The sequence below is a fragment of the Rhipicephalus microplus genome, chromosome 2 (genome assembly GCF_043290135.1).
Source record: "Rhipicephalus microplus isolate Deutch F79 chromosome 2, USDA_Rmic, whole genome shotgun sequence".
Classification (NCBI taxonomy): Eukaryota; Metazoa; Arthropoda; class Arachnida; order Ixodida; family Ixodidae; genus Rhipicephalus; species Rhipicephalus microplus.
This window is the reverse complement of record NC_134701.1, coordinates 51,210,292-51,226,583: the sequence shown is the minus strand read 5'-3', so window position 1 is coordinate 51,226,583 and position 16,292 is coordinate 51,210,292. Positions and strand designations below refer to the sequence as shown.

At 47.5% G+C, this 16,292-nt stretch overlaps 1 protein-coding gene across 2 annotated transcripts in view; it reads left to right on the top strand.

Moving 5' to 3' along the window:
* Positions 1–16,292, top strand: part of LOC119170891 (uncharacterized) — a 106,564-nt gene that overhangs the window by 78,469 nt on the left and 11,803 nt on the right. For both annotated transcript variants that reach the window (XM_037422170.2, XM_037422169.2), the window contains exon 10: positions 47–185. In XM_037422170.2, coding sequence (XP_037278067.2) covers positions 47–185 — 139 coding nt within the window. The remainder of the gene's footprint in view (positions 1–46; positions 186–16,292) is intronic.

The following is a 16,292-nucleotide window of genomic DNA, read 5'->3' as shown; positions in this document are numbered from 1 at the left end:
ATTATTCACGTGTGCCCAAAGCATACTTTCGTGCTGTGTTGTGCAGTGCAGTACATTGAGTCCGAGGAAGAGGACGACGAGTACGAGGATGAGGAGGACGAAATGGACGACTTTATCGATGACACACCACAAGATATCGACTACTCTAAGCACATCCGTGAGATCTTTGGCTACGACAAGAACATGTTAGTGTACTTTTTTTCTTCTTCTTTGACCCTCACTCATGCATTGATTTGGTTCGTTCTAGCAAAATCAGTGACAAATCGGTGTTGTCGAAAAAAAGTGGTACTCTCAGCGATATTTACCGGTTACTATTGAGATTGGACCAAGGAATGATGTGGCAATTGTAGCATAGTGTATAGCGACCTGCTTATAGTGTCTAGTAATGGATATCAGCCACGTTACTACTCACTCATGCGCTCAGTGCCCCGTATGCTTAGCCTTGGAGGCCGATGGTGCAGATCTGTTCGATGGGGCAGGTGTGAATTAGAAATCGCAGCTGCAAATATGTGTACAGTATTTCAGAATAGAAATTATATGGAGGTGGTGTTAAATTCAGGGAAAGCATTAATATTTGTTTTATTTACTTAGGTACACTCTAATTGGTCTTGTTCAATATTTTTATGTGAAAATGTGATTGACTTTTGATTTTTCATTTCTGAAAGTTTGTATTATTTAGAGAAAATTCTTGGGGTGAAGGGAGTAACAATGACGTGTAGTGTAGCTAGCTTTAAATACTAATTCAAATGTATGGTAATTAGGAATCATATGTGTTCTGAATTAGGCTGAAGCCCTCTGATAGCATTTATCTCCTGACCAACAGTACACAGGCTTCGTAGCGGTCCTTGAAACTCTTGAAAACCCTTGAATTTCGAAATGGCATCTTCAAGGCCTTGAAAACTCTTAAATTTGTTTGAGGTCCTTAAATGTCCTTGAAATTTGTCTGTCCAAGTTTGTTCAGCCATAATTTAGTGGATTTATTTTATGCTGCATGCAATTATGTGCTCTAAAGTCAACAAACCATTCAATCCAATTCGTTTCTCTAGCCATATTGCACTGTTGTACAAGTACAGTGTACTCTTCTAGTACACTGTAGTTGTGTTAGTGCCTGCGTGCTTACAGCACCAATGACAGAGCTAAGCCTGGCTTTTTTGTGCACACTATGCAAATGTGCGCGGATATACGGTGGAACTATGCCAGGCAAGTGTGAATTCTAGCTGTCTTGGTTATGCATTGCTGCTTATAGGGAGTGGATTGCACCGGATACATCAAACTCGCATCAGGCAAAGTGTAAGCTATGTGGGAAGAGCTTGGATGTGTCATCATTTTGGAAGTCTGCCCTCAATAGTCACATAAAGAGTTCAGAAATCATTGAGAACACAAAAGCGACTATACAGTCTATGGTAACTTGAGTGCGTTCATGGTGCTAACCGTACAAATAAAATAAAGTACAAATTTTCATGCTGTAAAAAGTGTTGTTCTCGTTTTCTGCGGTTTCAAGTGTTATTTTTAGGTCCTTGATAAACCTTGGAAACCCTTGAATTTTGTTTCACTCAGGTACTATGAACCCTGAGTACAGTCCAATGTAATTGTACCAAATCTAAACGCTGCTATGTGGCAGTTGTCATGTTGAAAGTGGAGGGAGAGGAGAGAATGAATGGAAAGGAAATGCAGCTTCCAAGTGCTGTGGTCTCGAAATGAGAGCCTCCTCTCCGCTCATGAAACAGACGGAGACAGCAGATGTGGTTAAACCAAACTGACATTGTGTGCAATCATTCAACTACTTCTACAAACGAAGATATCGCCAGCCAGATTGAAAACATCACTGGTGACACGTTCAAACAACCTTATACAATACTCAAATGCATTCAACCACAAACACACAATAACGTAGAGCCGGTGCCGCTAATGATTGACTGACCGCGACCTGTAGTTGCCATATTCTGCAGACTCCCGCCAGGAAATGACCATCCAAGCCAGCCGCCAAATGGCAAAAAAAAAAAGACTCTCGAAAGTGCAGGACGGCATTGCTGTTGCTACTTTGCTAACCATAATGATGATGATAATCATAATGATGCTAACTATAATGATGATGAACCTAAACGCAGCCTATCCGTGAGACAAATGCACCACGAGGCACAAACTCTTCATATAAGTACCTCGGCGTTTACATTACCAACAATCTATCTTGGCACACGCATGTTACCTACATCTGTAATAACGCTAACCGAACGCTAGGATACTTACGCCGCAACTTTGCTCGCGCTCCGCTGTCCCTCAAAATTCTATTATACCGATCACTAATTCGCCCAAAGCTTGAGTACGCGTCCGCTATATGGGATCCCGTGCAGCAAAATTTAATTAACGCGTTAGAATCTGTTCAGAATCGCTCAGTTCGGTTCATTTGTTCTAATTATTCCCGTACTGCTAGCATATCAGAAATGAAATCTAACCTTGACCTACCCAATTTAACTGTCCGGAGGAAACTGGCGCGACTGCATTTTTTTCATAAGATATTTTTTCACAATCCATCAATGAAGCGAGACCTCATTTCACAACCGTCATACCACTCATCGCGCATTGATCATCAGCATAAGGTTGCCATTCCGTTTTGCCGCACCAAATTCTTTTCAGCAGCCTTCTTACCGAAAATAGCCGCCGATTGGAACCACCTTCCCTCTTCCGTTGTAACAATAACAGACCCTTTGTTATTCAAGACTGCAATTTCTCAGCAATGCTTGTAACTATACGCAGTTTCCATTATCTATCTTTGTCTTGTATGTGCTTGAATTCTTATACATTTTTAGTTGACTTATGTTGCCTTCCTGATTTGCGCATCTGACACTTGTTTCTTTATTTTGTCTTCTTTTTCTTGTGTGTTATAAATGTTGTACCCACCCCCTCTGTAATGCCCTACGGGCCCTGAGGGTATTCTAATAAATAAATAAATAAATAAATAAACGATTTTACAGGGGGTGATAACATCCTCCACAGAGTGCATGGCAAAGCATCATAATTTTCAAGTAAAAAGTAATTAAATCACATGGGGGTATCGCATCTACAATGAAAGTGCATAGATAGTATGTACAGCACCATCTATTCCTATGGTAATTTTGACGGCATTTCCTCGGACCTGTCATTGTCAATTGATGCGAATGGTTGCATCTTGCATATATATGGTTTGATTCTCAGATATGCATGTCTGCTTGGTCTTCATCAACATATTTGCACAGTGCAAGACTACAAGTAGTTACGACGTAACTACAGAAGAGACAAGGACAAAAAAAGCGCTGACGACAACTGAAATTTTATAAGCAAAAATGCTGAAAATATATATACTCGTGACAGAACATCACCGCGCAAGTGCGCAACCTATTGCATCACAGCAAGACAATCATCTCATTATATGGTTACAATGCCACAGCTCAGCAGAAAATTCACGAACTATTGTGTCAAAGCCAGAAACCTGATTTCTTTCTTAGTCAGAGCAAACGAAGGCATGCTGATACATCGATCACCCAGCATTTGCATTTCATTGGCTTCCATAATCTCTCCTGTTAGCTGCTGACGATGTTTGGCTTTAACAGCGCACTTATCGAATTCTGGTCTGCAACCACAATGTCTACAATGGATGCCCAAATGACCTTGCACAGCTGAGTATACATTGTAATGATGCTCCTTTAAACGCTCATTCAGGCACCGGCCCGTTTGCCCAACATATATGTTGCCACATGACAACAGGAGCAAATAAACGATGGCTATCACGCATGCTATGAATATCCTTCTATGTTTGACTGTGCAGCAGCTACTTCATGTGGACTGCGCATTCACCCGTTTGCAGAGCGCTAAAAGCTTTTCTGGGGCAGGGAAAACAACCTTCACATCTACCTTATCACCTGTCTTTTTTAAATTGTGAGAAATCCTATGTAGATAGGGAACCACAGCCACGCGCTTTGAGCTACTAGATATGCAGTTCACTGGTGCTTCTCGTCCCTGTTTAATTGTCCTAAGCAACTTTTACGCCACCGAAACCAGCACATGATCGGGGAAACCAGCGCTGATCAGACGGGAAGCCTGCTCAACGAAGCTGCTAGTTAATGAGTGGCTGCAGGACTTTCAGAGGACATTTCTTAAACAATGACTTGCAATCCCTCTCTTTACGAGCTTTGAATGAGCCGTCAAGTATGGTAGGAAAGGTTTGCTTCCTCTAGGCTCATATTTCCAGCAAAAGTGATCACTTGAGATGTTTAATCTCAAATCTACAAACCTTAACGAAGCATCCTGCGGAAGCTCATGTACCAGAATGGGAGGTGCCATGCACTCATCGAAAAGATGCAATATGTTCAACACGGCTGCTTCAAAGCCCCGATTATCGCAATATAAAAGCACAAGAAAATCGTCAACAAAACGAAATACCTTTACGACAGCTGTTCTGTCGAGGTGGCTAGCCAAGAGTCGGTCATGGTGAGCGAGAAAAATGTCACTTAAAACAGGTGCTATGCATGAACCGATGCACACTCCTCTTTTTTGAATAAAAGTGCCTTCGTTCCATGATACTGTAACGAACTCTTCAATGAACTCTTTTAATAGGCTAACAACGTAGGCAGGGCGAACTTGTGCCCGAGAATAATAACACAGCTAGATTGTCTCGAGGATTCACTTCTGCCTCTTCTTCTACGTTCTTCTTTTTTCCAACACGGTTCGCGCGCAGCTGGGTCCCGCAGGCTCGTGCGTCGCAAATCATCTAGAAGGCACAAGTATTTGCTAGCGCGCGTAATTTGAAGTCACATTGTGTCATTGCCCTCCTTTCCAGAGTGCATCATCCCGATGCTTGTGTCGAACTGGTTGCATGGCAGTCATTCACAAACCCTCGTCGGGGATTTCGTTAACGTCAAAGAACGTTGTATCTTCAGTGTTTCATTGCCTGTCGTGATATGGTTTCATCCTGACGACATGCACAGTTTCCGTGCGATGCCGCCGTCGGGATGAAATATCCTGTCCCTCTGGCATAACTTCGTAGTTGAGCGAGCTGACGCGGCGGAGCACTCTGTACGGACCGAAATAGTGGCGAAGCAGTTTTTCTGACAGGCCACATATTCTTACAGGAATCCACACCCATACTCTGTCTCCTGGTGCATACTGGACGTCTCTTCTTCGCAGATTGTATCGATGCGTGTCGGTTTTCTGCTGTTGGGGAATGCGATATCTTGCCAGCTGTCTGGCTTCTTCTGCTCTTTGTATGTAGTCGGGAACTTCATAGTAATTCTCGGGCGTCTCGTCAATAGGTAACATTGCACCTAAAGGTGTTGTTACCGTCCGGCCAAAAACAAGTTGGAATGGCGTCATCCGTGTTGTCTCTTGCATCGCAGTGTTATAGGCGAATATTGCATAGGGTAATATTTTATCCCAACTACGGTGTTCTATATGAACGTACATTTACAACATATCAGCCAGCGTTCTGTTCAGTCGTTCTGTAAGACCACTTGCTTGAGAATGGTATGCCATCGTTTTCCTATGACTGGTGTGCGTCAATTTCATAATAAATTTCATCAGGTCGGCCGTAAATGCAGTCCCTCGGCCGTCATCAACGCTTTTGGAGCTCCGTGCCGCAGTACGATGTTGGAGGCGAAGAATTCATTACTTCAAAGGCTGATCCTTTAACAAGAGTCGCTGTCTCGACATATCTGGTTAAATAGTCGGTCGCAACTATTATCCACCGTTTTCCCGATGACGACGTAGGAAATGGGCCCAGTAAGTCCATTCTCACTTGTGTGAATGGGGCTTCTGGTGGTTCTATCGGTTGAAGGAAACCTGCTGGTTTTAGCGGTGGCGTTTAACGTCTTTGGCAGTCCCGGCAGGTTCTGACATAGTGTGGTACAGAGCTAAGCAACTTCGGCCAGTAGTATTTAGTGCGGATGCGTGCTAACGTTCTGCTTACTCCTAAGTGTCCAGCTGATGGATCGTCGTGGCAAGCCTCCAAAATCTCTGGTCGCAGAGGTGAAGGGACGACAAACAGGAATGTCGCTGTATTGTTGTCAAAGTTCCTTTTATACAGGATGTTGTTTCGTAGGACGAATGCTGACAATCCCCGGACAAAAGGTCGTGGAACATCGACAGACTGTCCTTGTAGGTACTTGATCAAGAGGAGTATCTCAGGGTCGGATCGCTGCTGATGTGCCATCTCTGATGGTGTCACAGCTCCCAAGAAAATGAAATCTTCACCATCCTCGGTGGAAGCAGAAGCAGCATGATGAATCGGAGCACGTGACATGCAGTCCGCATCACTGTGCTTGCGACCTGACTTGTACACAAGCGTGATATCATACTCCTGTAATCGCAAGCTCCATCGTGCAAGCCGTCCACATGGGTCCTTGAGATTAGCCAACCAGCATAGAGAATGATGGTTGCTTATAGCTCGAAAAGGCCTACCATATAAATATGGTCAAAACTTGCTGATAGCCCATACCACGGCAAAGCATTCTTTCTCGGTCGCTGAGTAGTTCACCTCAGCTTTCGAAAGAGTGCGACTGGCGTACGCAATGACTTGTTATTGTCCGTTTTGCCATTGGATGAGCTGGCCCCAAGACCTAAATTGCTTGCATCCGTGTGGATATCGGTTTCCGCTTCCTCGTCAAAATGCGCCAGAACAGGATGACTTTGAAGGCACTTTCGTAGTTCACTGAAGGCATCCTCATGTTCGGCAAGCCATACGAAAGGCATTTCCTCTTTTGTCAGCTGCGTCAGTGGTTCAGCAACTCGTGAAAAATTTTTAACGAACCGTCGATAATAGGCGTAGAGACCTAAAAATCGCCTAACAGCCTTTTTGTCTGTTGGCTTCGGAAATCTTGCTACGGCCTCAGTTTTTGCAGGGTCTGGGCGGACGCCTTCTGCACTGATGACATGGCCAAAAAAAAGGAGCTCTCGGAAGCCAAAATGACATTTCTGCGGTTTTATCGTCAAGTCCGCTGATTTGATCGCAGTGAGCACGGCCCGGAGCCTTTCCAAATGTTGCTCAAAGGTAGCAGAGAAGACTACAACATCATCGAGATAAACCAGACATGACTGCCATTTAAGACCACAAAGCACTGTGTCCATCATCCGTTGGAATGTGGCGGGTGCTGAACCAAGGCCAAAAGGGAGTACCTTGAACTCGTATAAACCGTCCGGTGTCACAAACGCTGTCTTTTCGCGATCTCTTTCGTCAACTTCTATCTGCCAATACCCACTTTTAAGATCCAATGCGGAAAAATACCTGGCATTTCGCAGCCTATTCAGAGTGTCATCAATTCTTGGCAGAGGATAAACATTCCGTTTGGTGACGGCATTCAGCTTCTGATAATGCAGAAACATAAGGTTTGGTCTTTTTTCTTCACAAGAACAACAGGTGACGCCCATGGACTTGATGAAGGCTGGACTAGATCGTCTTTGAGCATTTCTTTAACCTGATGACCAATAGCTTCTCTTTCTCTTGGTGACACTTGGTAGGGATGCTGGTGTATTGGCCTCACTGACTCGTTGACAATGATGCGATGTTTGGCGATAGGAGTGCGTCGAACCTTAGATGACAGCGAGAAACATTCGGCAGTTTCCCTTAAAAGACCCTCTATTTGCTCTTTTTCGCTTTGTAGTAAGCCTGGCTCAATGTCGATGGCTGCAAGGACAGACTCCACGTTTTCGAAATCAGACTCATTGGTTTCGAAAGTGCGCAGCTCCGTAACTTGGACGAAATCATTCAGACTGGCGATGACGGTTCCTTTTGCAACGTGCTGCACCTCATTTCCAAAGTTTATGAGTAGAACATTTGCACATCCGTCATGTAACTTAACAAGGCCTCATGCCATGCAGATCCCTTTTTGGAGTAGTAAGGCAGTGTTGTTGCCAGCAAATCCTTCGAATTCACTGAATGCTTTGTTAGTTACTGCGACAGATATGCTCGATCTTGGCGGCACCATGATGCCATCATCTGCAATACAAAGGTCATATACGTTTTCTTCCGTTTCAAAGGTAGCAATCGCGTGCCTAGTCGAGAATGAGACGGAAGATTCTCGCAAGTTAATTACAGTGCCATTAGGTCGTAAGAAATCCATGCCGGTGATCAAGTCTCTTGAGCATTCCGGCAGCACAATAAAACTGGCGACGTACGTGAAACCCCGTATTCCGATTCTTGCTGTGCATATTCCAGTAGGGTCGATGAGGTGCCCTCCTGCTGTGCGAACTTGTGGTCCCTTCCAAGGAGTCAGCACTTTCTTCAGTATTTTAGAAAGTCCGCTACTCATCACTGAATAATCTGCGCCGGTATCTACCAGTCCGATGACTTCGTAGCCGTCAACGAACACACGTAAATCTTCCGGGAAGCAACGTCACTATCGAAGCACCGATTTCTGAATCGGTCGTCGTTCAGAGTCAGCAATGGAGGTTTTTCTGCATTAGCGTCGACAGCGGCCTTGCCTCCACTGGTCGCTGACTAGTTTTCCCGACGCGGGCTTGGGAAACGAGACCTTGGGGAGCTTGCTGAAGGTCGGGGGCTAGGCATTCTATACCACCCCGTTGTCGTTGCACGAGGTTGGTGTCGTTGGAAGCCACTTGAGGTTTGACGACCTGACAGGTATTCTTCAATTTCGAAGGGACATTCACTATTTCGTGGTCGAGGTGCATTAACAGGGAAACCACGTAGTCCTGCCAGGCGATAGTGGCACGTTCGGTAGAGATGACCAGGCTCCCCACAGTGGTAACACAGCGGTATCCTGTCGGGAGTGCGCCAGACATCGCTCTTCCTTAGTCTCCTCTCTGGCGTTGGCTGCAGGGTGCTCGGTGGCTTCGGGTACTGCATAGGTGTAGCCGCCGCGATGTCCGCACGTCCTGGAGGTCCTCGTAGTAGCACATCAGCATACGTCATTCTCGTCTTCTGTTGTAGTGGCGGCCCTGGCTGTGCGTTGCTCGAAGGTTCGCGTACCACCTGCCTGACCTCCTCACGGATCACATCGGCCAGAGACGAAAGCATTGGAGCATTCTGGTCAAGACGCTGCTTCTGCAGCTCTTCTCGCACAAGAGACAGCACCAGCTCGCGTAGTGCTTCCATGCCGTTACCGAAGACTGGTGGCAACATGTCCAAGGAAGCGACGATCGAATCCCGGTTGTATAACTTTGCTCGCTGTTGTAGCGTCCTTTCCATTGTAGTCGCCTCGGAACGAAACTCGGCGACGGTGCGCGGCGGACTTCGAATTAGTCCGGCAAAGAGTTCTTGCTTCACGCCTCGCATTAGATGGCGCAGCTTTCTGTCTTCGCTCATATTTGAATCCACTCGGCAGAATAAGCAAGACATGTCTTCCAGATACATGGCGACAGTTTCGTTATTTCGCTGATTTCTTGTCTGGAGCGTAGCTTTAGCTCTCTCTTGGCGGTCTGCGTTTGGGAAAGCAGCGAGCAGCTCCCGTCGAAAATCATTCCATGACCGGAAGGTAGCTTCGTGGTTTTCATACCACGTTCGTGCGCTATCTTCCAGTGCGAAGTAAACACTTCCAAGTTTGCGCTCTTCCTCATATCCGTTAGCCTTTGCGACGCGTTCAAAGTGCTCAAGCCAGTCCTCTGCATCCTCGTAGCTTTCGCCGTGGAAAGGCTTTGGTAGCATTGGCTGGTTTACTACAGTGTTGTCTGGAGTGACCTGAGCTGTCATGTCGGTTGCGTACCTGTTCACAGCCGTTGATGTTCCAAGCGAAGTCGATAAAGTTGAAAATTCAGGACCCTCACCACGTAGGCGTCGACTGCAGCGCTGATAATCAGGCGTCAGCTCGTTGGGTCGAAATCGCTGTGGTTCTGGACTGTGCTCCGTCACGCGAGAGTGGCTTGGCATCATACCCAGCACCTCCACCAGATTTGTAACGCACTCCTCAATGAACTCTTTTAATAGACTAACGTAGGCAGGGTGAACTTGTACCCGAGAATAATAACACAGCTAGATTGTCTCGAGGATTCGCTTCTGCCTCTTCTTCTACGTTCTTCTTTTTTCCAACACCGTAAGCACGCAGCTGGGTCCCGCAGGCTCGTGCGTCGCAAATCATCTAGAAGGCACAAGTATTTGCTAGCGCACGTAATTTGAAGTCAGATTGTGTCAATACGAACGTTGTCTTCAAGTAAAAGCCAACGAGCTCAAGAAAGCCACTGACCGTTATGCCCGCAGCATTTTGGAACGCAACTGAACCGAAGTTGTCAGTCCTCAATACACTGCAGTAGCGTGTCATGTGGTAAAGAGAAGTAAAGATCCTTGATGTCAACGGAGCAGGCACTTAAGCCATTGTTGTTACGTGAAAGAAATGGATTGATGTCATTAGAATCTTTCACCAGAAAAGAGTCGTTGATGGTCAGCAAGTTTAGCTTATCTTGTAAAAACCAGGCCACTTCCTTCTGCCACGTCCCATTTTTGGAAACAATGACTCGAAGCTACCAGTCTACTTTGTAAACCTTGACCGTAAAGAATAAATCTAAGCTAAGCTTCTTGCTTTTGTCAATGGATCTTGCAAGCTTACTTATTTTGAGGGCGTTGCACAACTTCTTGGCTTCAGTTTTTACTTTTGTCAGCATTAAGTTGCTTCGGAATTCGAACACGGAACATATAACATTGCTGGCTTCTAAGCGGAGCACTACATTCTTCAAAACAGCAATACTCCCATCCTTATCAGCGGTCAACAAGGCTAGTGAATTCTCTTTGAAAAACGTGACAACACGGTGAAAAGTCAGGTTATAGCGGTCTGGTGTAGACTGCGACAGAACCTGAATGCCTTCAGCTACACATTCGGCCTCGGGAGCCCGTTTGGCTGTGATGCAATAGGCTGCGCGATTGCGCGGTGATGTTCTGTCACGAGTATATATTTTCAGCATTTTCACTTATAAAATTTCAGTTGAAGTCAGCGCTCTTTCTGTCCTTGTCTCTTTTTCTGTAGTTACGTCGTAACTACTTGTAGTCTTGCGCTGTGCAAATATGTTGTTTCCCAATCACCAACTAGCCCAAGCATCTGTCTTGGTCTTCATGTTGTGCAGATACCATAAAAATCTGCATATACAGTCGATGATGGATGTATTGAACTCATAGGGGATCGCAAAATAGTTCGTTATATCGAGAATTCGAAATACAAAATATGCGTACTTAAGGCCTAAACTGAAGAATTTCAGGCCCCGAAAATCGTTACAAGAGCTAACGTAACGATTCCCTAAGAAGCAAGGTGCGAACTGCAGGTTACCACACTTTATACAGTCCGTAAACTTGTCTTGCTTCTTGCACACCGTCAAGTTCCAGTCATCCTTAATATCATTTTCAACTTAGCTCCTTCAATCACAACGATGATTGATGCAGAACGCTGATGCAAGCGTTTTAGCGTGGTAAAAGCTTGGTTAGCGGAGGAAGCAAAGGCGTTGGCACATTCATAACTACAAGGCTACACTTCCATGGCACCGGCAATGGCAGCCATAATTTCAGCATCAATGCAGTCAGAAACATCGTCATCTGTACCGATGAAACCACTACTGTCCGAGATGGTGCCCGGAAATGCTGATAAGTCCTAGAATTCACCGAGGCATTGTACGCCAATGTCAGCGGTCATGACGCACCCAAAGTCATCACCTGGCCCGCAAGGAACGTTTACGACAGTGTTTTACTTAGGGTTGCTCAAGTGCCAGTCATAATTTTTATCGCTACGTGCGGGTCAACGTTCAGTTCAACTCCCGAATGAGGACTTATCAGGAACGAGGCGAGAAGGCCACAAGGCGCAAAAAACGCAATGCCAAGTTCGTCGGTGTTCTTGTCGACATGTTGCTGATATCGATGTGACTGTGGCTTTGTAACTGGCAGCTGTTGCTTTGATGCGAAACAATAAAAAAAAAAAGCGTAGCCTCCAAGGCACACATTCCGAAACCGGAAACTCTAAAAAATTACGTCACAAGTTTGCACATTTTGAAGGCTATGCTTTTCGGGCTTGCATGCCATTGTGCGCTAACAAACAAGACACATTAACTACGGTCTTCAGTAGGCAGGTGGTAAGGTTTTAGCCTGCTGACGTGCACAACATCACTGGGTGTGGTTGCAGGCAGGCTTGTGGTCTCAGATGCAGGAATGATTTCATAGGTGACGTCGGTTACCTGGCGGATGATATGGTAAGGACCCATGTAGCGAGACAATAACTTCTCTGATAATCCAAATCGACGAACTGGGCACCACAGGAGAATAAAAGAACCGGGTGAGAAGTGAACGTCAGCATGCCGGCTGTTGTAGATGGCTTTCTGGGTGGCTTGCGTAGCCGAAAGTCTAGAGCGGGCGATCTGACGTGCGTGGTGGGCACGAGCAATAGTGTCGCGTGCATATTCGGTTGACGGCGTTGTAGTGGTTGGAAGTAAGGTGTCGAGTGGTAACGTCGGATCACGGCCATAAAGCAAATAAAAGGGTGAATAACCAGTGGTGTCGTGGCGCGAAGAATTGTACGCGAAGGTTACGTGAGGTAGCGCCAGCTCCCAGTCATGGTGGTCGGAGGACACATACATCGCGAGCATGTCCGTTAGGGTCCGATTTAGCCGTTCGGTAAGGCCATTTGTTTGGGGATGGTAGGAAGTGGTCTGCTCGTGGTGCGTCGAGGAAGAGCGCAGAAGATCGTCGATCACACGGGACAAAAATGCGCGGCCACGATCCGTGAGTGATTGGTGAAGAGCGCCATGGTGTAGGATGACGTCGTGGAGCAAAAAGTCCGCAACGTCAGTTGCGGTGCTGGTGAGGAGCGCTCGAGTGATGGCTTACCTAGTCGCGTAGTCTATAGCAACAGGGACCCACTTGTTGCCCGATTTCGAATCGGGAAAAGGACAGAGAAGATCTATACTAACACGCAAGAAAGGTTCGGTTGGGGTGGAGATCGGTTGAAGAAGTCCAGCCGGGGGCGCAGTAGGTCGCTTTCTACGTTGGCATTTATCGCAGCAGGACACGGAACGGCGAACGGACCAGGCAAGACCGCGCCAAAAGAAGCGGCGACGCACGCGGTCGTACGTCCGAGATACGCCCAGATGACCAGCAGTTGGTTCATCGTGAAGCTTGTGCAGCACGGTCGAACGCAAATTTTTCGGCACGACAAGAAGGAGCTCAGGGCCATCTGGCTGGAGGCTACGACGGTACAGCGTGCCATTCAGGAGGACGTACATGCGAAGTGACGTGTCGTTCGGAGCAGATTCGAGGCAGTCAATAAGTTGTCGCAGAGAAGCATCACGACGTTGTTCATCACCAATCTGAAGAAACTGGGACATTGACATGACGCTGAGGCTAGGCTCGATGTCTGGTTCGTCGGGCTGATCAACAGGGTAGCGGGATAAGCAATCGGCGTCCAGATGGAGACGTCCAGACTTATAAGCAACCGAATAGGAATACTCCTGTAGGCGTAATGCCCAACAACCAAGTCGTCCAGTGGGGTCCTTCAGAGAAGAAAGCGAACACAGCGTGTGATGATCCGTGATGACACGGAAAGGGCGGCCATACAAGTAAGGACGGAATTTCGAAACCGCCCAAACAAGAGCGAGACATTCCCGTTCTGTTATAGAATAATTGGGTTCAGACTTAGAAAGCAGACGGCTTGCGTACGCGATTACACGGTCGTTGCCTCGCTGAATTTGCGCCAAAACTGCACCAATTTCATGACCACTTCTGTGGGAGCATCGGGGTCGAAATGTGCTAGAATAGGAGGTGTCGTTACAGCGGTGATTAGCTGAGTGAAGGCGTCACCTTGAGGAGGGCCCCAACAAAATGGGACGTCTTGTTTGAGAAGGTCGGTGAGTGGCAGTGCGAGTGCCGCAAAGTTTTTCACGAACCGGCGAAAGTAGGAGCAGAGGCCCACAAAACTGCGAACATCATGGACAGAGCGTGGGACTGGGAAGTTTGTTACAGCGCGTACTTTCGCCGGGTCTGGCCGTACGCCGGCAGTGTCAACAAGGTGACCCAATACGGTAATCTGACGGAGACTGAAGTGGCACTTGGAGGAATTGAGCTGCAGGCCGGCCCGTCGAAATATGGATAGAATGGTCAAAAGGCGTTCAAGGTGGGTTGCAAAGGTAGGTGAGAAAATGATCACGTGGTCCAGGTAACACAAACATGTCGACCATTTAAATCCTTGTAGGAGCGTGTCCATCATTCTCTCAAAGGTCCCTGGAGCGTTGCAGAGCCCGAATGGCATGATCTTGAATTGGTAAAGACCGTCAGGGGTAACGAAGGCGGTCTTTTCTCGGTCCATGTCATCTGCAGCAATTTGCCAGTAGCCAGATCGGAGGTCGAGAGATGAAAAGAAGGTGGCGCCATGGAGGCAATCAGGGGCATCGTCAATGCGTGGTAGAGGGTACACGTCTTTTTTGGTAATTTTGTTGAGGTGGCCATAATCAACGCAGAAACGCCATGAGCCGTCTTTCTTTTTAACTAATACCACGGGAGATGCCCAAGGGCTCGTTGATGGTTCGATTACATTTTTCGTAAGCATTTTGGCCACTTCTTTCTGAATCACTTCTCGCTCAGACGCTGACACGCGGTATGGCCGACGGTGAATGGGCGCAGAGTCACCAGTGTTGATTCGGTGAGTGACAATTTTAGTCTGGCCCAAGGGACGATCGTCGGTGTCGAAAATGTCACTGTATGAGGCCAAAACTTGGCAGAGAGCGTCGGCCTGGTGAGGCGACACCTCCGATCCAATCATGTTTTGAAACATACCATCGTCTGAGCTGGGTGACCGTGAGACTGCGCTTCGATCAAGAGCAGATACAGCGACAACACGGACATCGTCCTCTGTTATGGTAGTTAGCTGGGCTAGAGACATCTGGCAGTGCAACACTTGAGGGGTGAAACCAAAGTTAAGGAGCAGAAGTAACACACAGTTATTCGCTCTGCTCGCGATGGTATACGGCACAATAACACTGCGCGTCAGCCGAAGGTCAGTAATTGGCGTAACGATATAATCACCGTCAGGAACGGGAGGGGTCGATGACAAAGACACGTACGTGACGGCTCGAGGTGGCAGGCGAACGAAAGTGGCTGGGCTCAAGCGGCTGGTGGGCTTTGCAGAGTAGTCGGCAAAGATTGGTAGATCAAGGCTCAGGGTACCAGACGTACAATCAATTAAGGCTGAGTGTGCCGAAAGGGAATCAAGGCCAAGTATGAGATCATGAGGGCAGCAGGCTAGCACGGCAAAAAGGACCACAGCGTGACGATCGGCAATGCTGACACGAGCAGTGCACATTCCGATTACTGGTACAGTACCGCCATCGGCAACACGTATTGCCTGCATCGTAGATGGCGTCATAATCTTTTGTAAGCGGCAGCGTAGAGAAGCGCTCATAATAGACAGGGTGCGCACCTGTGTCAATGAGGGCGGTCACAGGAACATGGTCGGCTTGTACTTCAAGCAGGCTATGGTGGGTGGGAAGCGTCAGTAGAGGATTTTCGGCCGTCATTGGTATTGAAGCTTCACCTCTATGAGCTGCAATATCTAGTTTTCCTGCTGTGGCCGTCCAGAGAAGCTCGGCGAGGAAAAGCGCCGAGGTGGCGGAGAGCGGGATTGGCGACGTAGCGGCGACGGGGAGCGAGAGCTGCGACGACCGGACGAAGGGGCGTCAGGGTAGCGGCGACCGGGCAAAGGGGCGTCAGTGGAAGGCTCGTAAGATGACGACGAATAGAAATTGAAGGGTGCGGCGACTGAACGTCAGGGGTCATCGGATGCATGAGCGCCGAGGTAGAGAAAGTCTGACGTGGTTGGTTTGACCAACGGCGGCGGCAATAGCGAGAAACGTGCCCAGGCTGGTGGCAGGAAAAACAAATAGGCCGGTCGTCGGGTGTTCGCCATTCCGAAGGGTTACGGAAGGGCATTGTTGGAGGTGAACGGCGAGCGTGTCCTCGGGAGTAGGACGGGACTTCAGGGCAAGTCAAGAAACATGCTGATAGAAGTCCGAGGTTTGCAAACTCCTGCCTCACCACAGCTTGTATTAACGCCACTGACGGCTGTTGTTGGTCCCAACACGTCCACCACAAAGATGTTACGTAAAAATGACACGAGGTGTGTCTATTTAAAATCTATATTCAAAATTATGCATATGGCGTCGACTAAGATGAAAGCAGCCCGCACAACCGACAGACCACTTCCTCGTTGTCGTCTTCTGACCGCTGATACGTCAGCTACGTAGCAATATGATGACTTGCCTTTGCCTTGACGTAACACGGTATGAGAAATGCACTACCCAGTATGACACCCTCCCCACCGCGGTGGTCTAGTGGCTAAGGTACTCGGCTG